This window comes from Callithrix jacchus, chromosome 16, assembly GCF_049354715.1.
Source record: "Callithrix jacchus isolate 240 chromosome 16, calJac240_pri, whole genome shotgun sequence".
Taxonomy (NCBI): Eukaryota; Metazoa; Chordata; class Mammalia; order Primates; family Cebidae; genus Callithrix; species Callithrix jacchus.
In genome coordinates, this window is record NC_133517.1 from 22446834 (window position 1) to 22474041 (window position 27208).

Below are 27208 nucleotides of genomic sequence, written 5' to 3' on the forward strand. Positions count from 1 at the left end.
CTTTTGGCTAAAGGAGAACAGACATTTCTGTTATATACTTATTCATCTTCCCTTCTAGAATATCAGCTTTCTTAAGGGAAAGGTCATGCACAGGGCATCATAAACACTTAGCTAAAATGAATAAATAGGTAAGTACTAACAGTAGTAGGGCTTAGCAAATTATGTTCAAATCTGCTCAAAACTTTTGAGCTTTGTTTGGCAAAATTACAGTAGTTAAATCAGAGTAAAGTGAATCTCCCGCCTTCTATCCTTGTGCTGGCCAGGAAAATCCAATCAAACCTAGCACATTCTGTACTTGGAACTTGAGTTAAGCATACCAGGTCTGAAAACTTCAGAAATAAGGGCAGTACACACTACTACTTTTAATACTCTTTGCTCCAAACTCAACAGCTTTTGATGTACTTAGACCAACACACGAAAATGTTTTCAAAAACACTTTCCTAGCACATCAGCCACATGCATTTTCCAAGTACACTTTATCTTGATGTTCTACAGATATATTTCATATATTATTGACCATATCCATACTCATTTTTTTAAAGGCCAGGGGAAAGTGCAATGTTCCAACAGAATTCTACTTGGTTCAATTTACCATCTACTGCTTAATTAGAAATAAATTTTCACTTCTCACTGAGTAAGAAGCATCTCTTCGAATACTATCATCATTTTTACATTACAAATTAAAAGTCTGAATTGGCTGGCAAGCCTATCACTATAAACTGGATTAGTCAAGCAGGAAATTATATGACTATAAAATCAACTAAAACATTTTAAGAAAGTAATACAATTTCTTGGCTATGAAGCAAAACTAGCTTCATGCAGATACCTAAGAAATCAAAGCTATTTATAATTCATAGTATAAAAAGTATGGTTAATATTCCCTGAGTCATGACTAATTTTTTAAATTACTTAAACACTTGTTGAGATTTTTCTAAGCATCATGCTAGACACAGAAACGTTGTTATATATAGCAATCCCTACTTTTCAGAAATGTAAAGTCTGATGGGAAAGTTTAATGGAAGCACTAGGATAATCAGGAAATGATTCACAGACCCGGGGTTTGAAGGCTAAGATTTTAATGGGCTACGGGGGACAAAGGAAAGAAGTCATACAAAGAGGGCCTGGGATGGTGGCTCACACCTGTAATCCCAGCACTTCGGGAGGCTGAGGCTGGTTGATCACTTGAGGTCAGTAGTTGGAGACCAGCCTGGCCAGCATGGTGAAACCCTGTCTCTACTAAAAATACAAAAATTAGCTGGGCATGGTGGCACACACCTGTAATCCCAGCTACTCAGGAGGCTGAGGTAGAATTGCTTGAACCCGGGAGGCAGAGTTTGCAGTGAGCAGAGATGGTGCCACTGTACTCCAGTCTGGACAAGAGAGTGAGACTCCATCTCAAAAAAAAAAAAAAAAAAAGTCATACAAAGAGGTTATTACAAACATGGGCCTGGAGACAGGAGTGTACACATATGTTCCCAGGAGATCCAAGTCACCAGCATGACTGAAAAATTGTGGGTAAGTTGGTCATGTCCAGGTTAGGAAGTGAAGGAGGAGAATTATTATTTAAGCAACAGAGAACTATGGAACAGGTTTTTTATATTTCTTTCTGTTTACCTATAAGGAGAGAATGTGCTTTGTGCTCTCAGCAGTTTTATTTCACACTATTAAGAGACTGGCATTATAATTTCATATATCGGTCATAAATTTGATATAAGCCTTCTACTGAGAGGCAAACTCATTTTTAACGAGTTAATTCCCTCAGTCTTTTGAGCCTACAAGGCTGAAGACAGAACGTAGATGGTTATGATTTACCAAGGTAATATAATACCACAGGGCCCTGCCCGGATGACCAGTGTTCCTTTCCCAGATGACACCCTGATGCCACTGCACAATTTCTTGACTTTTCTACAGAATGGAAACAGAGGCTATAAGCAGGTGATAATTCATAGCTGACTTCAATGTGGGGGTGGGTGGTTACTCAGTGGGTTGAAGGGAACCATAAGTGATAGAACAAAGGAAGTGCAGGTCAAAGTTGGGAAAAAGAGGAAATCTGCTTTGGACATGTTGTGTTTAAGGTGCCGACAGGAGTGTCATGCAGCTGAAAATATGGTTTTGAATGAGGCTCAATAAAGGCGCAATGTTATATTTATTGATAAAATCACCTGTAAAGAGAGTTCTAAGTGAGACAAAAGGCCTAAGAACAGAATGTTAAATCTTTAAGGATTCTACCAGTTCTTCATACAACACAAAACCAAAGTGAAATGAGTAATGCCAAGTCAGCTTGTACACAGATGCTTTATTTTGGATGTTAAGATGTCGACATTGTATGCAAGATTCTCTTACAATGGAGTTTTCCATACATCACAAAACTCAATTTAGTCAGGGTAATTGCTGTATTAATGTGAAAACCTTACAATAAAATGGAGTATTATATATGTGTAGTCAGTTTCCATGCAAGTATGGCTGCTACATGTATGTCTGGCATTTGTATAACATACTGAAAGAAATTCAAAGTAACAAAACAGTATAAAGGTGACTTACGATGCCTGACATGTTTAAGATTAAAAATCTTGCAAAAAGCAACAAAGCAGTTAACTGAAGGATTCAACCAATACCAACCCACGTATGTATTATGTCCAATAAGGCCAGACTTATCCACAATATATTACCATTTAGGATAATTTAATGCTCAAGAAAAAATATGCTTTAAAAAGTATAGCTCTTCCGAGATATTATATTTTGGTGATTGCAGACTATGTACATCCAGGTAAGAGCTACGTTAAAAACAACAACAACAACAAACCATTATGTGCTATTAGTTCAAGGTAACTGAAATGATCCAGTATGAGTTTGCTACAATCATTGGTTTCACTAAGTAAAATTTCTGTGAGAAGTTCATTAATTAGAAAGTAATCAACATACTTAAACATCCTAAGAGGATTCAAATTGGTTTATCTATTTGTTATCAACAAGGCATAATCTTAGTACCATACATTTTCTTCACTTCTCACTATATATATATAAATATATAAAATATGCAAAAACTAGCAAGTAGATTTAAATAGCTTAAAACCCTTTTAGGTCTACTGTTCAAGAGCTAGCATTAAAATACTTAGTATTTCCATTTCTATTAACATACAGACAGAGCAGAAAATCTTAACCTGCTTTCATTTTGTTTTTTAAGGCATAGTAGTTATTTTGGTATTTGTAAGAATTTGTCTGGTAATGGTTGATTCCATTTAGTTAACTTGAGAACTTGCCATCATTTGTTTATCTTTTCACACAGTGCAAGTGGTGGTCGCTCTTTCCTTCTCTCATAGCAGCAAGCCGATTCTGCTATTTTCTATAGCAGCATACTTCAGGAGTGGAGAGGGAGAGAGTGTGTCAATTATAAATAATTCAAACTACAGTGTACAATTCTATTTATGGGTCAGTGTTTAAGTTGACAGCACACCATTATATAACTGAAAAAAATTACATATAATCTCTACCACAAAAGCAAATAAAAATTCTTTCAAGAAGAAATAAAATAAGTGCAAACACCTAAAATAGGCAACTGAAGCAACTGTTGTAACCTGTAGAGAAACAAAAACATTTTAAAAAGGACAAAATATTTTTATAAATAAAAGATAATGTTCTCCACTTCTGAAACACTGACTAAATATAAACTTCTAAGTGCAGATTGTTTTTAGGGACCAAGGTACCATATTATTTTTTAAACAAAATGCAAAAATTTCAAACACATATACAAATCACTAGATTAATGTATATGACCACCCTCGATATAATTTAAAAAGAAAATATTAAATTATTATTTAGTACATTTTTAGAACTACTTTATATATAACCAACATGATTTAAAAGGCATAGTGCAATATTTAGGTAGATGTGACATACAGTATAGATATTGTATTCTTTACAGCTGTAACTTACTACTGTTTCATACTTAAAAGCCAAAATTATTCTTTACTGGGTTAGCTGTAATAACAGGAAACAACACTGGCTTCTAGGCACCCTGTATATGTATAAATATCTACATTTAAGCTTTAAAAATAAAATAAATTATAAAAAGACTTCTTTCCAATTTACAAAGTTCTCCTGCTCCTACATACTGTACAATACATTCAACAAAACTCTCAGCTCTTCTGAGATTAAGAAAATACTATTTACTAATAAAGAAAAAACTCTTTTTGAATGCTTTTTGTTTTTAGTACTATGCTCAAATAAATACATTGAACACTGTAGTTAATTTTATTGTTTCTGAAAATAAAAAACAAAAAATTAGTAGTGCAACTTTCTATCCTTCCTTTAAATTCCTTTTCAATGTGTTTCTTTGTAAATGGAAGCCTACGTAAATCAGCACATGGGTAAAAGTACTTCATAAAATCATGTGTGCTTTCCATACATAGACTAATTTCAGAAATCATATGTACTCATACCCTTATCTATAACAAAACTGCAGCATCAAGAGAATAGCAACATATACCTTGCGAAGAAAATATATGAGAATTTACTTTTAGAACATCCACGAACATTCTATTATTTTCCCATCTTGTTCTTTAAAGACAATTTTTTAAAATCTCATCTCTTAAAACATAAATTATTAAATTGTGACTTATTAGCTTTCTGCCTGCTCTATATAGAAAAAAGATGCTGCATTAAAGGACTATATTACAACTTTAAAAACAATTAATTGAGAAAAATGTCACTGCAACCTAATTTAGTAGAGAATGCAGTAAGGAAGTGGGGCATTTCATCAGTTTTCATAACAATTACAGTATGAGAGCTCTTGAAGTACTGCTGGTAGCTGTGTAAGTACTCAGATATCTTCTTGCTTGTTCAGTCATAATAAGTTGGTCTTCTGTCTTCCCATAAACCACTGTTTCCCATTCACAATTTGACTAGAAAGGAAATTTTAATAGTAATGTGAAAATTGTTAAAATCTCCGTATTACATCACAATTAGATTCTTAAAATCAGTTATTTTAAGTGATTAGATATGTTATAATTACTATAAAATGTTTTAACAATGGCATTGTATTTTTTAATAATAATATCTTAAAATATATACTGAAATATTTTTTATCAAGTTTTTAAAAAGTCAACTATTTTACCTATCTACATTACTTACAGGCCAATGGAGGCAGTTTAAAAGTCTTGTCCCTAACAATTCCCCCCAAATCAAATGAGTCCTAACATGGAAATAACTGTTAGTCTTTATTCCTTCAAAATTCTGCAAAAGGTTTAAAGAGAGGATGTAATGTCAAAAAATGAGCCAAGAATGCTTTATTTACAAATTAGGAAATATATTCATAACAAAAAATCAAGTTTATGTTTGTTTTTTTCTTCCCTTATTATAAAGATTACTATGTTATAGACATGATCAGCTATATAATAACTTTCCCCAAAAATTCTGTGTTAATAAAAAACACTGGGAATTCAAATCATTTTAGATGGAATAAGAGAATATGCTACATGGCTCTTAGAAAGCAGTGGCTGAAAACAGATGTGAGGTGGCCATATGTGATTGCCAAAGATGTTTGCAAAGTATGCTTCAACATCAGGAATACTAGTGCTACAGTCACTGTGGCATAAAGAAAAAAATTTCCTACTCAATGAACTTTCAAATTATCTGGGGTAAACTCTTAAGATAATGCAGTAAAAATTCTTCCAACCTTCCTTTGCAGCTACACACTGGCCACATCCCAACCAAAAAAAGGATTTTATTTTACAACTTCTGAGCCAAAAAGTTCACTGGAACCCATGGTACAAACAAAATCATGCTGAAACTGCTTCCAACCATTTACCCTTTTCCAGAATAGCAATTAGGGCTATACCTATTTGTTACAGGAGAAGACATGCCAAAAGTAGATGTATATATCTTTAGTTTTAAAAAGATAGAGTGCTTAGGAAATCACCAGAAGAGTCTTTGGTTACAACTCCAATTGTTTAGTTTATATGTGCCCTGATAAATGAGTCTCTCAAACCCAAATGTAAGTGACAAAATAATGGTAAATGTTTAGTTGCTGTTACAGTCAATTCTGAATTTAAAAGTATAATTTGTGATAATTCTAAAGTGATCATTGATTAAACAAATAAAAATTACTAAAGAAATTTATAAATCCATACCTGAAGATTCTTTTCCAATTTGTCAACTTTGGAAGTGTTAGGGTTTGGTTTCTTTACAGTAAGTGTGTATGTTTTGTTGGTTGAATTTATATCTTGTTTTTCAGGAGTCAAGTTGCACCTATTGTCATGTATTTCCAATAATGGTATCATTAATAAAGATGTAGCAAATATATTTTCTGACTAAGAGAGAAAACAGAAAGAGGAAAATGGAGACAAATGGAGGGACTACTGAGTAAGTGGTAATGGAAGCCCTGTTTATTTCCCTCCAAAAAAGCATTTGGCTCTAATGAAATTTCTAGTAATGTAGTAATATTAAGTATTTTGGAAATGAACCAAAGATAAACTCTGAAATTTAAAATCTTGAGAACTACAATTTTTTGACATCATAGATAAGACAGCTAACTCCTCTCATAACAAAAGAAGTATTTTTTTTAAGTAAATAAAATATTCTCCACAGTGAATAGTTTCTCTGTGAATTAGGAAAAATGATACTAAAATAAAAATCTTCCATGAATCTCTAATGAATTAGCTACACAATGAGTAAGAAATAAGAACCACTAGGATTTAAAGTAACCATTTCTTTCTTTTTCTTTTTTTTTAAATGTGTCTAGAAAAGCAACCATTTAAAATAAAAATATTCCTTTACAAACCTGCATGTCTGAAATGTCTTCAGTCAATAGTTGAGTGCCTGATTCTTCTTTTTCCCAATTATCTAAGACTAGTGATTTTCTGACTTTCTTCCCAGAAGCGGTATTCTAGAATGAGTAATTTATATAGAAGTTTTATGGCAAAGTCTCTTGGATACAATCAGACTTTTATTAATAATAATACTAGAAGATTACCTCTTGTTTGCAGCTTTTGTAAGCAGGTTCATCTTCCTCTTTGAGGAATATGTCTGTTCCAGTTTCTTCTTTTAAAACTTCCCGAATATCTTCTTCCAATAAGGCAAGTGGCTGGGACTAAATTGTTTTTTAAAATGTTGTAAAAAGTCATGTATAGCAATTCCTTTTTCTCCCCATATATAGGAACCCAATCTTTTATACTTTTCCATTACTGTCATAATTTTCTCCTAGCTTATACATATATTAATTTAATTAATCCATTTTATAGCAAAACAATATTGCACATTTGCAACCACTGAGTAAAGAATGGCAATTTCTTCTTTCTAGGCTACTAAACAAAAATCTTCCTTTTGGGGAAACCATTGTAGCTCCTGCTTCAGGTCAGGATCTTCAGAATTAAACAGAAAAGAAGAAGTTATTTCTCATGTATTTTTTTACATAAATATAGGAGAGATAAGAAATATAGAATATATTGGGAATATGCTAGCCCTTATTCTACTTTTATTGTAATTATTACATAGTATGTAATTACTAGTTAACATGTTTCTGTTACCATTAAGATTGTGAGATACTGAAACAGTATCCAGGGAGGACAGGAGGGAGGGAGGGAGGTATGGTGGGGTGGGGGAGAGAGAGAGAAAGTGTGAGAAGGTAGGCTACAGAGAGATAGACACTTAAGTGTGAGTAATAGTCTCAAAATATTCATCTAGCTTTCTGTCAAATAGGTAAGTACAACTTATAACTCAGAAAAAATTTTTAAATTATATCTAACTTATACCTGTCATAACCAAGATATACTTGAAATGGTAATCAAACCTCTAAGAAATAAAAGAACTGGCAGCACTTAATAACCAGCAGCTTGGCTGGGTGCAGTGGCTCACGCCTGTAATCCCAGCACTTTGGGAGGCCAAGGCAGGTGGATCACGAGGTCAGGCGTTCAAGACCAGCCTGGCCAAGATGGTGAAACCCCATCTCTACCAAAACTACAAAAATTAGCCAGGCGTGGTGACGCACACCTGTAATCCCAGTTATTCAGGAAGCTGAGGCAGAAGAATCACTTGAACTCGGAGGCTGGAGGTTGCAGTGAACCAAGATCATGCCACTGCACTCCAGCCTGGGTGACAGAATGAGACTCTGTCTCAAAAAAAATAAAAATAAAAATAACCAGCAGCTTACATTCCCAGCCAGCAGCTAAGAGAATAGCATTCATATATAAGTGAGATTTCACAGCACTTACAAAAACTTTTAAAATGAAAATGTTAAAAGTATTCTCATCTAGATTGAGACATATAAGAATTTAATATTAGTGTTTCTGTATATTTCTCAAGGAGCTTTTTATTTTTTTATTATTTACTTATTGAGAGAGAGTCTTGCTCTGTCACCGAGGCTGGAGTACAGTGGCTCGATCTCAGCTCACTGCAACCTCTGCCCCACCACCCGACCTCATTCAAGCGATTCTTCTGCCTCAGCTTCACAAGTAGCTGGGATTACAGGCACTTGCCATGACACCAGGCTAATTTTTTTTTTGTATTTTTACTAGAGATGGGGTTTCACTACGTTGGCCAGGCTGGTCTTGAATTCCTGACCTCAGGAGGTGATCTGCCTGCCTTGGCCTCCCAAAGTGCTGGAATTATTAAAGGTATGAGCTACCATACCTGGCCTCAAAGAGCTTTTTAATGATGGTACTTCACCAAGAACATAAAGTACTCTTTTTTAAAATTAACTTTTATTTTCAGTTCTGGGTCCAACTGCAGGTTTGTTACCTAGGTAAACTTATGTCATAGGAGTTTGTTGAATAGATTATTTCATCACACAGGTATTAAGCCTAGTATCCATTAGTTATTTTTCCTATCTCTCTTTCCACTTTCCACTCTCTGAAAGGCCCTAGTGTGTTTTGTTCCTCTCTAAATGTCCGTATGTTCCCATCATTTAGCTCCCATTTATAAGTGAGAACATGCAGTACTTCGTTTTCTGTTTCTGTGTTGGTTTGCTGTGGATAATGGCCTCCAGCTCTATCCATGTCTTTCCAAAGGACATGATCTCACTCTTTTTTATGGCTGCATAGTATTCCATGGTGTATATGTACCACATTTTCTTTTTCTTTTATTAACTTTTTTGAGATGGGGTCTCACTCTGTTACCCAGGCTAGAGTACAGTGGCACAATATCAGTTCACTGCAACCTCCACCTCCCACACTCAAGCAATCCTCCCACCTCAGTCTCCTGAGTAGCTAGGGCCACAGGCACACACCACCATGCCCAGCTAATTTTTTGTACTTTTGGTAGAGATGGGGTTTTGCCATGTTTCCCAGGCTGGTCTTGAACTCCTGAGCTCAAATGATCTGCCTGTCTTGACCTCCCAAAGTGCTGGAATTACAGGTGTGAGCCACTGCATCCAGCCCACATTTTCTTGATCCAGTCTAGTATTCTTAAAAAGATCTGGAATTTTTTTCTTCCTTTAAGAATACAAATGTCCTAAAGTAATGGCTAAGACAGATTAATTCATTCATTAGCAAGAATTATTCTCTTAATTGTTCTAATGTGTCAAAAGCAAAGAACTCCTGCATTTAATACTTTTCAGGTTTGATAATACCAAACTTAATATTTCTATAGAGTTTTCTGTCTTTTGATAATTTACAGTAAATATTAGAAGAATCCAAGTTTATTAATAAGGCAATAGATATTTAAGATATACCTGATTAAATTCCAAAGCCAATCTCCAAGAAGTGTATTTGACTCATAGTAAGATACAAAAGAAAGCTAAGTGGTTAGCGTATAGTAGGTGCTCAGTAAATAACTGAAGAAGGAGGAGCAGGATAAATGAAAAGTCAGCTTACTCCAAAGAAATGTATGAACCTATAGATAGTCTAGGAATTTTAATTTTTAAATCATTGCCTTCCTTTTATCTTAAATTGCTAATGGAAGTGATCTGTCTGGCAACAGTCAAGTTGTATCCAAAGAACTAGCTGTGAGTGCTGCCGGTATTAAATTTAAAGTGTCAGAAGGGTAGTAAACAAACTGACAGGGGCTTTAGGTATTTGAAACCTACTACAAATGATACTTTTGGTTTTTTTCAAACAGAGCTGCACTCTGTCCCTTAGGCTGGAATGCAGTTGCTCGATCACCCCTCACTGCAGCCTCTACTTCCCAGCCTCAAACCTCCTGGGATTACTATAAGAGCATACTACCACACCCAGCTATCAAATAACAAGTTTTATTCCACTTATATGTTGACCAAATGACTTTGACTCACTGTAGAATTTTTAACTGCTTTCAAATCATTATTTATTTGTCTAATCCCTAATTAGTCTCCATGTCCCTATGAAGGCAGGAACCATACTTGACCGTTTCAACATTCATTCCATAAAGATTAGTACAGTGTCTGGCACCTATTAGGCACTCAATCAATATTTGCTTAATTAATAATGAATTTTTAAAATAAACAGCAAAATACTGAAACAGGTTAAATCAATCAGGTAATTCTATACAATGGAATATTATGCAAATTTTAAAAATTATGGGATAAATATATACATTTATTTGGTTAAATTTAAAAAGAGTGTTATAAAATAATAAAGTGTGGTCTCTTGTTTTCTTTATATATATGCATAAATAAAAACTCTAGGAAGCTCTAAAGGAAATATGATTGTTCACAGCAGTACATGGAGCTAAATGACAAAAAGACTTGATCAAGCCTACTATGTATCCTTTAATACAGTATTTTGGAAAAGAAAAAAGAACGACTAGAAGATTTGAGGATGTAACATGCTTTTGGGTAGAAAATTAAATCAAGTAAACTAGTATTTGTTAATGAATCTAACCAGAAAGTACTAAAAATAGAAGAACATAACTAAAAAACCCTGGAAGTGACCAATACTTTTAAAATCATAATTCTAAAGAACTTGTCAGAAATCTTTATCTGCCTAAAATGCCCATCACTTTTCGAAGGTACTTCAAAGGCAGTAGTATATATGAAAGCACAGTAACTAGAACACTTCCCAGTCCTATTCATTTGTGAACTACTACCACGAATACTTATTAGAATAGCAACAACCCAGCACATACTACTTGAAACTCAGAGAAGCCCCTTTAATTATATCATCCCTTTCAGCTTCACAGTAACAATTTGAGGTGTGTTTTATGATCTCCTTTGCATAGAAAAGGAAACTGAACCTTTTCCTAATTAGTTTCCTATAGAGGTACCCTGATTATTTCCTAAATATTATCATGAAAGTGCTTCAGTATATCAAAATATTACAATTATTTTATTCTAATGCATTTAACCATCACAGAAACTATTAAGAGTTCCACTGACACTTGATCTGCTTTCTCTAGATGATACAAAGAATTCAAAACAAGCCAAGCAAGGGTTTATTTACAAGTTAAGGAAAAAGGTGAACATAAATTCAAACTTGAAAATCAGGCTGGGTGCAGTGGTTCACACCTGTAATCCTAGCTCTTTGAGAGGCTAAGGTCAGGAGTCTGGCCAATATGGTGAAACCCCATCTCTACTAAAAATACAAAAGCCAGATGTGGTGGTGAGCACCTGTTATACCAGCTACTCAAGAGGCTGAGGCATGAGGATCGCTTGAACCTGGTGGGGGCAGAGGTTGCAGTGAACTGAGATCGCGCCACTTCACTCTAGCCTGGGTGACAAAGTGAGACTCTTGCCTCCAAAAAAAACCTTAAAATCAAAAGATAAAACTTTATGTTTCAGTAAAGATATTTTTTTAAATGTTAAAAATCGGCCAGGTGCGGTGGCTCACACCTGTAATCCCAGCACTTTGGGAGGCTGAGGCATGTGGATCACCTAAGATCAGGAGTTCAAGATCAGCCTGGTCAACATGGTGAAACCCCATCTCTACTAAATATACAAAAATTAGCCTGGTGTGGTGGAGAGTGCCTGTAATCTCAGCTACTCGGGAGGCTGAGACAGGAGAATCGCTTGAACCCAGGAGGTGGAGGTTGCAGTGAGCCGATATCATGCCATTGTGCTCCAACCTGGGCAACAAGAGCGAAACTTGTCTCAAAACAAAACAAAACAACACTAAGTGATAAAAATCACAATTTGTGTTTTATTAAAATTAGGAAAATTATTAAAAATAATATACATACCACAATTTTAAGAGGTCCATATTTTTTCTCCTGAGCAGCAAGCGCATTCTTAAAAGGAGTAGGAGTTCTTGGTGTGGTACCCAATATAGATCTTCTAATAGTAGGTGTTCTAAACCTATCCAATCATTTAGATATTTATGTTATAGTCACAATCTGATTTCATACAAGTTAATGAAAGCAAAGCAATTTAAGCACATGCTAAATTTTCTTACGTATATATATGCTTCATTTAAACATTCTAAGACTATTTTAAAGTATGTCCACCTATAGTAATTCTGATTTCAACCCATCATCTTAAAATAGAAAAAAAGAATTAATGTAGAACAAAGTACTAGAAATGTTTTTATTGAAATCAAAGTTTGATGCTATATTTAAGTTGGTTTTCAGTGTCCTAAGGAAAAAGCATAAGGTTATTATTTAAAAAAATTCTGGCCAGGTGCAGTGGCTCACGCCTTAATCCTAGCACTTTGGGAGGCTGAGATGGGCAGATACCCTGAAGTCCAAAGTTCAAAACCATCCTGGACAACACAGTGAAACCTCATCTCTACTACAAATACAAAATTAGCCAGGCGTGGTGGTGCATGCCTATAATCCCAGCTACTTGGAAGGCTGAGGTAAGAGAATCACTTGAACCCGGGAGGTGGAGGTTGCAGGGAGGTGGAGGTTGCAGTGAGCTGAGATCACACCATTACACTCCAGCCTGGGCAACAAGAGTGAAATTCCATCTCAAAAAAAAAAAATTCTAAGTCCTATAAGAATAGAGATTATGATACGTGCCATTTATATGCACAAAAAGCTAGTCTATTCTTGACATTGTGCTCCCCATTTTCTCTAACACAATTACTTAATACCTACTTACCCTACATTTTCCTTTTGATCTTTGGGGGTTGTTTCCTTATGAAGAGGAGTTGTAGTGAGAACTTTTTGCCCACAAATAGGGGTTGATGTAAATGAAGGATTTTCTATATTAAGTTGTTCATTCCCAGGACATGTGTTGAAAAACTAAAAAGGGAAGAAAGTTTAAAGGTGATTTCTAGAACATCAAAATCCCTACACAAATATTAAACTGATAAGATTTTCAAATTATTTCTTCATACCTCTTTAAAAAAGCTTATGAATAATATTACACTTATACTCTATAGAAATTAAGCTCCACAAGGGTAGGAATTTTTGTCTGGTTTGTTCATTTTTGTTTCCCCAGCTCTTGGAACAGTGTTTAGCATATAAACAAATTCAATATACAGCCATTTAACATATATTCAGAAGTTAAAAAAATACAAAAATTTTAAAAAACAGATTATCATCACATAAGGATCTATAGAAACCATAAACAGCTGTTGTGTTAGATGTAACAGTTTTGTACAACAGTGTGTAACTGAAAAAAAAAAAACAAGTTTTTTTTTAGCTCTTATTAATAAATGACCTTAAGTGGCTTTTGCTTTTCTTTTCTTTTGAGACAGAGTCTCACTCCTTTCAGGCTGGAGTCCAGTGGAGTGATCTCTGCCTCCCGGGTTCAAGCGATTCTCCTCTCTCAGCCTCCCAAGTAGCTGGGAACTACAGGCACATGCCACCACATCCAGCTAATTTTTGTATTTTTAGTAGAGGCGGGGTTTCATCGTGTTAGCCAGGATGGTCTCAATCTTCCGACCTCGTGATCTACCCACCTGGGCCTCCCAAAGTGCTGGGATTACAGGTGTGAGCCACTGTGCCTGGCTTGAGTGGCTTTTTCTATGAGAGTATTTTAACTCAGGATATAATAATAATGCTTTGCTGATAAGAAATACAGCTGTCTGGCAAATTTGCCTATACACAGAATAGAACCTCTAAGCAGCCAACGTTGATATCACAGAGTCCATTTTCTAAACTACATAATTCACAATTATGAAATACTAATTGTATTCACAACACAATTGTGAAATAATTTATTTTTGTAGTCAAAAGATTAGAAACAGTGAAGCAGTAGAAGAAGCAGTAGATTAGAAGCAGTAAAAACAGCTTCAAAGCTACTTATAACTAGAATGAAGTCTACCTCTATCACTTCTGGCTCTGAATACCTGAATTTATTTTACCTTAAGTTTAGCAATCAAATCCTCTTTTACAGGATAAAATCCAAGCAGTTTGCCATGGGAAATAAGCATCTTTCACCCACTTCCACCTTAGAATTCACGCCACAAAAACTGCTAGCATGCAAAACCCCTGAACAGAAAACTGCTAGTGTGCCCAAGCCTATTCACTTTCCCCAGTTCTTTTTAACTCTGAGAGCAGGGCTGGGGTGAAGAGACAATTCACTTTGAAGTCTACAAAAATGGTATCCCCTGAAGCATGGGCGCATAATTTTCAGAGATCTGTGTTCTGCCAGATCCTACTTACCTCCCTAGCCTCAAAATATACCTCCAATAATATCCCAGAATTCTCCATGTTTATTTGACCACTCAACTCCTTTCTTCCCCTTTAAACTTTGTAGTCTCTGCCAAACACTTTCAGGAAACATCAGCTCCATCTCCTACTAACTGTTGCCTTTGACAAGTGGCTCAACTTCAGAATTTCCCATCACTAACTCCTTCTGAAAGAGTATTAACTGAGATGCTGTAAAAAAAGTGTTTGGCAAACAGCCTGGAGCATAGCAAGCATTCAATAGGAAACTGTCCTAACATAAACATCTACTGTCCAGGGATATTACAAGAGGAGAAAGTGGGTAGTTCTGGACATCCTTAGGAAACCTCTTGACATGAAATTCTTACAGTAAGCAATTTTCTAAGTTTCTTCCAAAGAACATTAAGAAGAAAAATCCAGTGGACAAACTAAAATCTAAATTACTCTAAATAGGTATGGTCACTTTAAACCTTATCAGGTATACCTACTGAACAGTCAGGAAGGTGGATCTTAGTCTCAGCCTTGCATTAGAAAACTTTGGGCAAATCAATTTTACCTTTCCGGGATTGTTTTCTGATGAGTTCTTAGGGTAAAATAAAGACGTGGGACTACCAGATTCCCTCTAAAAACTGTAGGATAATATAATGCAGAACTAGGAGCAGTGGCTCACGCCTGTAATTCCAACACTTTGGGAGTCAAGACAGGTAGATTACTTGAGCTCAGGAGTTCGAGACCAGCCTGGCTAACATGGCAAAACCCCATCTCTATAAAAAATACAAAAATTAGCTAAGTGTGATGGCACGCATCTATAATCCAGGCTACTTGGGGGGCTGAAGCGGGAGGATCCCTTGAGCCCGGGTAGTTGAGGCTGCAGTGAGCCGTGTTTATACCACTGCACTCCAGCCTGGGCAACAAAGTGAGATCCTGTCTCCAAAATACATGTATATGTATATATGTATGTATGTATGTGTGTGTGTGTATACACATATATACATATATACAAGTGTGTTTGTGTGTATATATATTTACAGCTACTACCCTTTGTGAGATACTTTCTAATCTCTCAGAGTTCAGCATTCTCATGTTAAATTTATACATTTAAACACATTATTTTTCTATGTTATCAAAGCTACCAACTGCTAGTAAGGATACTGAAGATCTAATTTAATCTAACTAACTGACATTTGGAAACAAACAAAATCAACACCACTACCTGTGAAGGAGAAAATGGTAGTGTTTTCAGTGGTGTGTGTTTTGGCGCTGCATTACCACCATCGTTCAGTGAGCCATCCCTGAGTTCACTGCCTGGGGAATGACCCACTCGCATTCTTCTCTTCTTTCTGAGGATGGCTGGTGGAGTGCTAAACTTGGCCATATGTGGGGAAGGAACAGGTTCACTGTTGCCACCATTATAAATGTTTTTTTTTCCTTCAAGTACAACACTGACGTTAAATTGACATTCCACGGCTCCTTCATTGTGCTGAATTCTCATTAATTTAACTGGGGTGGATTTGATAGGAGAAGCAGCAGCATCAGAAATATCAAAACTGGTAACATCACTCCATGTTACAGGATCCTGCAATAAATTAAATTGTTAAAAATTAATGCTATAAACTAGTTAAATCTGATGTTGAACATAGGATGATGACTTCCACAGAGTTAATTAACCACTCATTTTATCAGTAGAAATGCTTTCCTTGGAACTTTTTTTTAAGCAAGACCATTTGAGAGAAACAGATTATAGTTTTCCTACAATTCCAAAATTCATAGTAGTTCATCTAATTCAGCAGTTGAAGCTTACTGTCAAAGCATTTTAAGAAGAACAAATTATAAATTATTATCAAAAAGTATAATTCATCATAAAACTTCACTGTTTACAAAAACACCATCAAATTCTACACAATTGTTTGGTAATGTGTATGGAACATGTTAAAAATGGTGATACACTCTGATCCAGAAATTCAATTTAACCTAAAGACATAATCATGATTTTGCACAAAGCTTTACGTAAATATGTTATTTATAATACTGAAAAACTAGACACTACTTAAATGTCCAATAATAATAGTACACTGGGTAAATATATTTTCTTATAGTATCTGATAGAATACTACCAAGTTTCTAAAATTCAAGTTTAGACCAGGCACACTGGCTCAGGTCTATAATCACAGCACTTTGGGAGGCCAAGGTGGGAGGATCACTTGAGGTCAGGAGTTCAAGATCAGCCTGGCCAACAGGATGAAAACCCATTTCTACTAAAAATACAAAAATTAACTGCTGTGGTGGCAGGCACCTGTAATTCCAGCTACTCAGGAGGCTGAGGCAGGAGAATCACTTGAACCCAGGAGGCAGAGGTTGTAGTGAACCAAGAATGCACCACTGCACTCCAGCCTGGAAAATAGTGAGATTCCATCTCAAAAGAAAAAAAATTCAAGTTTAAATAAGTTAAGAAAACAGAAACATGTTCGTGATATGGTTGAAGACAAAAAAAATACACAAATACAATTCATAAGTGCATTTTTGGGTTTAAAAATATAATGTGTTTTCTATGTACAGAACACAGACTAAAAGGAATATATCAATTTATTAAATCTGGGTTTATAAAGGATTTTAGTTTTCTTTTTTATAGTTTTCTCTAGTTTCCAGCTTTCTCTAATGCACTCATGTAACTTATATAACAAAAAATAAATTAAGTTTTTAATAAAAAAAAAAATCTTCACAAGGCACATACTTGAGAAAAATTTGAACTTCTCCCCCCTCGAAGCTACTGCAAAATTAAGCACAGCATACAAAACATAAAACTGGTCAATGTCCAAAACTGAGTTTCTGAGCATTAAATCATGTGACTAAAATTGAACTTTTGATAATCATACCATTTTTAACTTACAGATTCAATAAGTTCTAGAGTCTCTGCAAATTCTGGTATCAACTGCAGAGAAGACAACTCAGCATTTGCCTCCACAGCCAGGAACTTTGTGGGTGAGTTCTGCTGGGCAGACACAGACTGATTTTCATCCATACTGTAAAACTCACTAGTGTGCTCGTCAAGGCTATTTAGAGTATTAGACATGTTATCATCCATGAGGAAACTTCCAGACCAGCCAGAAAAACTTCCAGTCTGCTAAAAATACAAAATAAATTTGAATATTATTTCTCATTCTCAATGTAGGCATAAATTCAGATTTCAAGTGAAAAGTTTTCTCTAAACAACACATTTCAATTAGGCTAAAAATACAGTAGCAAATATTTTTGTCTTTCCTCAAAATTGGTATACTTTTTTTTTTCATTAAACTTCATGCTTTCACTTTTTTTTTTTTTTTTTTTGAGACGGAGTTTTGCTCTTGTTACCCAGGCTGGAGTGCAATGGCGCGATCTCAGCTCACCGCAACCTCCGCCTCCTGGGTTCAGGCAATTCTCCTGCCTCAGCCTCCTGAGAAGCTGTGATTACAGGCACGCGCCACCATGCCCAGCTAATATTTTGTATTTTTAGTAGAGACAGGGTTTCACCATGCTAACTGACTGTTTCTTTTTTCTAATTAAAAATTTTAATCTATACAATCATGACGAGATAAAATAAGCATTTATATACAACATAAAGCCCAAACTCTTAGAATCTGGCTACCCTCTTCCTTCCAAACTTCATTTCTCAACGCTTCCATTCACAAGGCCTCCTCCCAGGGCATACCCAGCTGGAGCACTTGAAATTCCCCAACAAATTATACTCTTTTGACCTGGAGTGCCTTTGCACATATTGCTGCTCCCTTTATCTATTAATAAAATGCTCTGAAACCTACTGACCAGGGAAGTTTTTTTTTTGAGAGACGGAGTCTCAAGGCTGGAGTGTAGTGGCACAATCTCGGCTCACCGCAACCTCCGCCTCCTGGGTTCAAGCAATTCTTCCACCTCAGCCTCCCAAGTAGCTGGGACCACAGGCATGTGCCACCATGCCCAGCTAATTTTTGTATTTTTAGTAGAGATGGGGTTTCACCATGTTGGCCAGGATGGTCTCGAACTCTTGACCTCATGATCAGCCCATCTTGGCCTCCCAAAGTGCTGGGATTACAGGTGTGAGCCACCACGCTTGGCTGGGAAGCTATTCTTAAGACACAGTTTGAATGCTGGAAAGTACTTCACCTCATTATATACTTTGATCTGCTTAATTTATAATAATGTCCTAATTCATCTATGTTGCTAATATATAATCATTGTCTTTCAAGGCTGAGCTCAATTAGGACTTCTTCCAGGAACTCTTCCCTGATGAACTGAATATAAATCAAGCACCTCTCCTATATGTTACCATAAACTTTGTAACTTACAAATTGTCAAAAGTCAAAGAGAGAAAGAATTCTAAAAACAGCAACAGAGACCAGGCATGGTGGATAATATCTATAGACCCAGCATTGTGGGAGGTCAAGGCGGGCAGATTGCTCAAGCCCAGGAGTTTGAGAGCAGTTTGGTCAAGATAATGAAACCCCATCTCTACAAAAAATACAAAAATTAGCTGGGCATGGTGGCACACGCCTGTAGTCCCAGAACTTGAGAGGCTGAGGTGAGAGCATCACTTGAATCCAGGAAGTCAAGGCTGTAGCAAGCTGTGATCATTACTACACTCTAGCCCAGGTGACAGAGTGAGACCCTGTCTCAAAAAAAAAACATTAAAAGTAAAAATTGCCAGCCAGGAGTAGTGGCTCACGCCTGTAATCCAAGCACTTTGGAGGCCAAGGCGGGCAGATCACCTGAGGTCGGGAGTTCAAGACCAGCCTGACCAACATGGCAAAAACCCATCTTAAAAAAAAAAAAAAGTAAAAATTGCAAGGTAAAAGTATTAAGTCACATATAAGGCAATTCTTATTAGAAAACAGTAGATTTATCTGGGAAAAAAACCTTACAGGCCAGAAGAGAATGAAATGATATATTTGAGAAGTGCTGAAAAAAAAATGCCTGCCAAGAACACTCAACCCAGCAAAGCTATCCTTCAGAAATGAGGGAAAAACTAAGTCTTTCCCAGACTTTTTTTTTAAATGGTGGGAATTTACCACCACCAGGATCAGCCTTACAAGAAGTGCTCAAAAAGTCCTATATCTGGAAGCAAAATAACAAACACTATTATGAAAATATGCAAAAGTATAAAATTAACTAGTAGCGTAGGTACACAAAGGATAAAGAGAGAATAATCAAACTACAGTACTACAGAAAACCACCAAACTGCAATGATAAACATTAATAGAGGAAGAAAGGAACAAAGGATATACAAAACCAGAAAACAATTAACAAAATGACAAGAGTAACTCTTCACATATCAATAATAACATTGAATGTAAACATTAAACTGCATACTTAAAAGACATAGACCAACTGAATGGATTAAAAACACATGACCCTGCTATATGCTGCCTACAAAAACTCATGTCACCTGTAAAGACACATATGGACTGAATGTTTACATTCAGGATGGAAAAAGATATTCTTTGCAAACAGAAACTAAAAGCAAGCAGGAATAGCTATACTCATATCAGATAAAGGATAATTTAAGCTAAAAACTATATAAAAAGGGGCTGGGCATGGTGGCACATGCCTGCAATCCCAGCACTTTGGGAAGCCAAGGTGGGAAGATCACTTGAGCTCAGGGGTTAGTTTAAGACCAGCCTGGGCAACATGGCAAAACCCCATCTCTATAAAAAATAAAACTAAAAATTAAAAAAATTAGCTGGACATGGTAGCACATGTCAGTAGTCCCACTACTTGGCTGAGGCTGAGGTAGGAGGCTCACCTGAGTCTAGGAAGTTCAGGTTGCAGTGAGCCAAGATCACAGCACTGTACTTCAGCCTGGGGGACAAAATGAAACCTTGCCTCAAAAAATAAAAAAGCCCTTTGAAACCCTGCCTCAAAAAACAACAACATACTATGAAAAAAGACAAAGAAGGTCAATATACAATATACAATATACAATATCAATATACAATGATACAGGGATCAATTCAGCAAGAGAATATAATTGTAAATATATATGCACCAATATCAGAGTGCCCAGCTACATCAAGTAAATATTATTTGTTCTAAAAGAAATAATAGATTCCAATACAAAATAGCTGGAGACTTCAACACCCCACTCTCAGCAATGGAAGATCATCTAGACAGAAAAATCAACAAAGAAACAAACATTGGCTTTAAATTGCACTTTATACTAAAAACGAACTTAACAGACATCTACAGAACATTACATCCAATATCTGCAGAATATACTTTCTTTTCATCAGCACATTCTCCAGGATAGACCACATATTAGGCCACAAAATAAGTCTGAACAAATTTAAAAGAATTAAAGACATATCAAGTATCTTTTTTGACTGCAATGAAATAAAACTAGATATCAGTAACAAAAGAAACTTTTGAAATTGTAAACTGAAATTAAGCAATATGCTCCTGAAAAACCAATAGGTCAATGAAGAAATTAAGAAGGAAACCAAAACATTTCTTGAAATAAATGAAAGTAGAAACACCAACACCTATGGGATACGACAAAAGCAGTATCAAAAGAAAAGTTTACAGTAAGAAATGCCTACATCAAAAGAGTAGAAATAAACAATGTAGCTAGTAAAATAAGAACAAATCAAACTCAAAGCTATCAAAAGAAAATAAATACTAAAAATCAAAGCAGAAATAAACAAAATTGAGACAAATAAATACAAATAATCAATGAAATGAAATGTTGGCTTTTTAAAAAAAATAAAATTGACAAACCACTGGTCAGGCTAACCAAGGAAAAAAAGACTCAAATAAATAAAATCAGAAACAAAAAAGGAGACATTACAACTGGTAACACAGAAATACAAAGGATCATTAGAGGCTATTATGAATAACTGTGTACCAAGTTAGAAAACTTAGCAGACAGTGGCTCACGCCTGTAATTCCAGCACTTTGGAAGGCTGAGGTGGGTGGACCACCTAAGGTCAGGAGTTTGAGACCAATCTGACGGATATGGTGAAACCCCGTCTCTACTTGAAATACAAATTTAGCTGGGCGGAGTGGTGCACGCCTGTAGTTCCAGCTACTCAGGAGGCTGAAACAGGAGAATCGCTTGAACCTGGAAGGTGGAGGTTGCAGTAAGCCAAGGTCACGCCAGGCACTCCAGCCTGGGCAACACAGCAAGACTCCGTCTCAAAAAAAAAATAAAAGAAAACTTAGCAGAAATGGATAAACTTCTGGACACATAACCTATCAAGACTAAATCAAGAAGAAACAGAAAACCTGAGCAGGCCAATTACAAGTAGCAAGATTGAATCTGTAATAAAACGTCTCCCATAAAAGTAAAGCCCAGGACCCAATAGCTTCATTGTAGAATTCTACCAAACATATAAAGAAGAACTATCAATTCTTTTCAAATTCTCTCAGAAAACTGAAGAGAAAGGAATTCTTCCAAAACCATTCTACAAGGTCAACACTACTCTGATACCAAAACCAAATAAAGAAAACTATAAGCCAATATCTCTGATGAACATAGGGCAAAAAGACATTCACCAAGATCAGATGGAATTTATCCATGGATGTAAGGCTGATTCAACATACATAAATCAATAAATAAAATCAAATATCAGTAGAATAAAGATTATCGAAGTAGACACAAAAAATCATTTGATAAAATTCAACATCCTATCATGATAAAAACTCTCAAGTGAACTAAAGAAAAAACACACCACACCTCCAACACAATAAAGGCCACAGCCAACATCATAATAAACGAGGAAAAGTTGAAAGCATTTCCTCTGAAATCTCAAATGAGACGAGGTTACCACTTTTATCAAACACAGTACTGGAAGTCCTAGCCAAAGCAATTAGGCAAGAGTAAAAAAAAAAAGGCATCCAAATTGGAAAAAAGAAAGTCAAACTGTCCCCATTAGCAGACAACATGAACTTATATATAGAAAACCCTATAACCCTATACAAAACTCCACTAAAAAACTTAGAACTGATAAACAAATTGGGTAATATTGCAGGATAAAACATCAACACACAAAAATCAGTAGTGTTTTGGCTGGGCATGGTGGCTCACGCCTGTAATACCAGCACTTTGGGAGGACAAGGCAGGAGGATCACTTGAGGTCAGGAGTTCAAGACCAGCCTGGGCAACACAGTGAGACCCTCATCTCTAAAATTTAAAAATAAACTAAAATAAAATAAATCAGTAGTGTTTCTATATACCAACAAACTAGCACAAAAAGGAAACAAGAAAGCAGTGCCATATACAATAGCTACAAAATACCTAGGATAAATTAAACAAAGAAGGTAAAAGATTTCTACAAAAATCTACAAAACACCAATGAAATAATCTAAAGAGGACATGAAAAAAATACAAATATCTCCCATGTTCATGAATTAGGAGAATATTGTGAAAATTACTAAATTACCAAAAGTAATCTACAGTTGAACGCAATCTGTATCAAAATACCGATGACATTCTTCCCAAAAGTAGCAAAAATAGTGCTAAAATTCAAAAAGAACTACAAATAGCTAAAGTAATCCTAAGTAGAAAAAAAAAAAAAAAAGCTGGAGGCATCACACTAAAAAGTATAGAACTGTACTAACCAAAAACAGCATGGTACTAGAACAGAATACAGACCTCAGAAATAAATTCACGCATTTATAGTCAACTGATTTTCAACAAAGACACCAAGAACACTCATTGGAGAAGAGGCAGTCTCTTCAATATCAAAATGGATAAAAGACTTAAATGTAAGACCCAATCTATAAAACTGCTAAAAGAAAATATAGAGGCTGGGCACAGTAGCTCATGCCTGTAATCCCAGCACTCTGGGAGGCTGAGGCAGGCAGATCACTTGAGGTCAGGAGTTTAAGACCAGCCTGACCAACATGGTGAAACCTTGTTTCTCCTAAAAATAGAAAAAAAAAAATTAGTTGGGCAGGAGGCTGAGGCAGGGGAACTGCTTGAACCCGGAAGGCAGAGGTTGCAGTGGGCCCAGATTCTGCCACTGCCACTGCCACTGCACCCCAGCCTGGGTGACAAGAGCAAGGCTCTGTCTCAAAAAAAGAAAGAAAACATAGGAGAAATGTTTCAGGACATTGTTTAGGGGAGAGTTTTATGGGGGAGATCTCAAAAGCACAGGCAGTAAAAGCAAAACAGACACACGGGATTAAACTAAAAAGCTTCTGCACAGCAAAGGAGGCAATCAACAGAGTGAAGAGAAAGCCAGCGTGCAGAATGGGAGAAAATATTTGCAAACTGTTAAACAACAAGGGATTAATATCCAGACTACATAAAAAAAACTCAACAGTAAAAAATACTAATAATAATCTGGTTTGGGGTTTTTTTTGTTTATTTGCTTTTGAGACAAGGTCTGGCTCTGTTGCCCAGGCTGCACCACAGTAGTACCATTCCAGCTCACTGCAGCCCTCACCTCCCAGGCTCAAGATATCCTCCCACCTCAGCATTCCAAGTAGCTGGGACTACAGGTGCACGTCATCATGCCTGGCTAATTTTTATATTTTTTTGTAGAGATGGGGTTTCACCATGTTGCCCAGGCTGGTCTCAAACTCATGAGCTCAAGCAATCCACCCACCTCAGCCTCTCAAAAGTGCTGGGATTACAGGTATGAGCCACCACACCCAGTCAATAATCTGACTTAAAATGGGCAAATGAGCTGAACCAACATCTCTCAAAATAAAACACACAAATGGACAACATGTATATTAAAAAATGCTCAATAACACTAGTCTTCAGGGAAATGCAAATCAAAACCCCAGGAAATACCACCTCATCCTTGTTAGAATGATTATTATCAAAAAGACAAAAAATAACAGATGCTGGCAAAGATGCAGAGAAAGGGGAACTCTTACATACTGTTGGAAGCAATGTATATTAGTACAGCCATTATCAAAAGTACTATGGAGGTTCTTCAAAAAACTAAAAATAGACTATGATATAATCCAGTAAACCCACTACTGGGTACATAACCAAAGGAAAGAAAATCATATATGTACTCCCATGTTTATTACCGCACTACTCACAGATATGGAATCAACATAATTGCCTATCAACAGATGAATACAGAAAGAAAACGTGCTGTGTCTGTGTATTTACATACACACACACACACACACACACACAACCATGTAATACTATTTAGCCATAAAAAAAAGCATGAAATTCTGTCATTTGTGTCAACACAAATGAACTTGGAGGACATTATGTTAAATGAAATGGGCAGAGAAAGATAAACACTACAGGTTCTCATTTACATGTGGAAGCTAAAAAAGTGGATCTCATAGAAGTAGGGAGAAGAATAGTGGTTACTAGAGGCAAAGAAGGGGAGCCAAGGAAGGGGAGTGGAGAAGGGAGAGTAGCCAAAGGTTGGTTAATGGACATATAAATACAACTAGAGAGGAGGAGTAAGTTCTAGTGTTCTATAGCACTATAGGGTAACTATAATTAACAGCAACTTATTGTATAGTTTCAAATAGCTATAAAAGCAGGATTTAAATGTTCCTAACACAAAGAAATGATAAATGTTTGAGGTGATGAATGTGCTAATTACTGTGACTTGACCAAGACACATTGTGGATTCCTAGCTACTTGGGAGGCTGAGGCAGGAGAATCACTTGAACCCAGGAGGCAGAGGTTTCAGTAAGTCAAGATCGTGCCATTGCACTCCAGCCTGGGAGACAAAGCGAGACTTCGTCTCAAAAACAAAAACAAAAACAAAATTTCAGAATGTTCTAGAGATTCACAACAAAATGTTACATTTCAACTTAAATAAGGTAATAGAACACCGTTGCAAAGCAAATTCCACCTGTTTTAAAAATAAAAGAAATTAATTTTATTTCATTATTTCTTTTTCCATTACCATAGCTACCTTCTGTCTTAACAATCACTTTCAGGAGACAACATGGTTCTCCTGTCATGCTGGAGGGAACATGTGGTTCCCTTCAAACCACATGCCTTTCAGTTGAGTATGCAGGTGAGAAAACGATTCAACACACAAAGAGGGCGATAACTGGGCCCAGTGAAAAAAATCACAGGGTTACAATTGGACAGACCTAAATGTGAATCTCTCTTTTCTTTCTTTTTGAGACCAGGTCTCGCTCTGTCGTCCAGGCTGGAGTGCATTGGCACAATCTCGGCTTACTGCAAACTCCACTTTCGAGGCTCAAGCGATCCTCTCACCTCAGCTTCCTGAGTAGCTTGGACTACAGGAGCACACCACCATGCCTGGTTAATTTTTGTATGTTTTGCAGAGAGAGGGTTTTACCATGTTGTCCAGGCTGGTCTCAAACTCCCGGCCTCAAGTGATCTGCCCACCTCAGCCTCCCAAAGTGCTGGGATTACAGGCATGAGTCACCACATTAGACCCTAAATGTGAAATCTCTAATGACATTCTACTCACTTAACAGAGTTATTATGAGGATTACCAAGCATATATATAAAACATTCACAAGAATAGAGCACAATGGATACTCAATAAAATGGCAGTCAATATTATCACATAACTGTTTAGAGAAAAATGCTTTAAACTGGAGGCGGTAGCTCACACCTGTAATCCCAGCACTTTGGGAGGCTGAGGCGGGTGGATCATGAGATCAGGAGATCTAGACCATATTGGCCAACACAGTGAAACTCCATCTCTACTAATAATATAAAAATTAGCTGGGCGTGGTGGCACGTGCCTGTAATCCCAGCTACTCAGGAGGCTAAGGCAGGAGAATCGCTCAAACCAGGGAGTCGGAGGTTGCAGTGAGCCAAGATTGCGCGCCACTGCACTCCAGCCTGGTGACAAAGGGAGACTCTGTCTCAAAAAAAAAAAAAAAAAGAAAAGAAAAAACTGCTTTATATATGTATGGAGTCTATTCTACTGGCTGTAGCAACTTCCCTCTAGAATTCAGAATACCCTTATTCAACCAATCTTTATGAAGGTGGATTTTAGATAGTAAGTTCAAAAAAGAAAATAATAACTTTCTTCCTTTTTAATGTAAAATATTCATTCTTTTAGTTAAATTAAAAAGGGTATGATCACTGTAAAAAAAAATCCAAAATGTTTTAAACATAACATAATCATCTACAAATGTTGATTCTCTAAGAACAATTATTTGTAGCTCCTTTTATTTATTTATTTTTTTGAGACAGGGTCTTGCTCTGTCACTCAAGCTGAAGTGTGGTGGCATGATCATAGCTCACTGCATTACTGCAGCCTCAAACCCCTAGGCTTAAGCAATCATCCCCCGTCAGCCTTTTGAGTAGCTGAGACTATAGGCATGTACCACCATGTCTGGTTAATTTATCTATTTTTAAGATGGGGTCTTGCTCTATTGCTCAGGTTGGAGTGCAATGGAGTGATAACTGCTCACTGCAGCCTCAATCTCTAATCCTTCTGCCTCGGCCTCCTGAGTAAGTGGAACCACAAGAATGTGCTACCACGCCTATCTAATTCTTTTAAATTTTTTTGTAGAGATGGGGGTCTCACTATGTTGCCAAGGCTGGTCTCAAACTTCTGGGCTTAAGTGACCCTCCCACCTCAGCCTCTCAAAGTCCTGAGATCACAGGCATGAGCCACCAAGCCCAACCTATTTGTAGCTTCTTAACAAAACCAAAATTAACTTTAAGGTAAGTATATGTCAGGTCTTCCTCATTGCTCATGGTTTTTGCAATTTCAAAACAGAAACTGCAACACAGGGAAATCCTGTCTCTACAAAAAGGTTTTTTTTTTAATTTAGCTAAGTGTGGTGGTGCACACCTGTGGTC

General features: G+C 36.4%; 1 protein-coding gene across 18 annotated transcripts in view; it reads right to left on the reverse strand.

Annotated features, from left to right (window-relative positions):
- Window positions 1–2276: 2276 nt before the first annotated feature.
- Window positions 2277–27208, reverse strand: part of MYBL1 (MYB proto-oncogene like 1) — a 45432-nt gene continuing 20500 nt past the window's right edge. For 2 of the 18 annotated variants that reach the window (XM_078352544.1, XM_078352542.1), the window contains exons 9-16: window positions 17345–17575; window positions 15671–16033; window positions 12944–13086; window positions 12085–12199; window positions 6971–7087; window positions 6779–6883; window positions 6129–6308; window positions 2277–4901 (exon numbers count right to left, since the gene is read on the reverse strand). In XM_078352544.1, coding sequence (XP_078208670.1) covers window positions 4773–4901; window positions 6129–6308; window positions 6779–6883; window positions 6971–7087; window positions 12085–12199; window positions 12944–13086; window positions 15671–16033; window positions 17345–17575 — 1383 coding nt within the window. In that variant the 3' untranslated portion in view covers window positions 2277–4772. Of the gene's footprint in view, window positions 4902–6128; window positions 6309–6778; window positions 6884–6970; window positions 7088–12084; window positions 12200–12943; window positions 13087–15667; window positions 16034–17344; window positions 17579–27208 lie in introns of those variants that run through there. The other 16 variants (XM_078352543.1, XM_035276777.3, XM_002758961.6 and 13 more) reach the window with 9 other exon arrangements.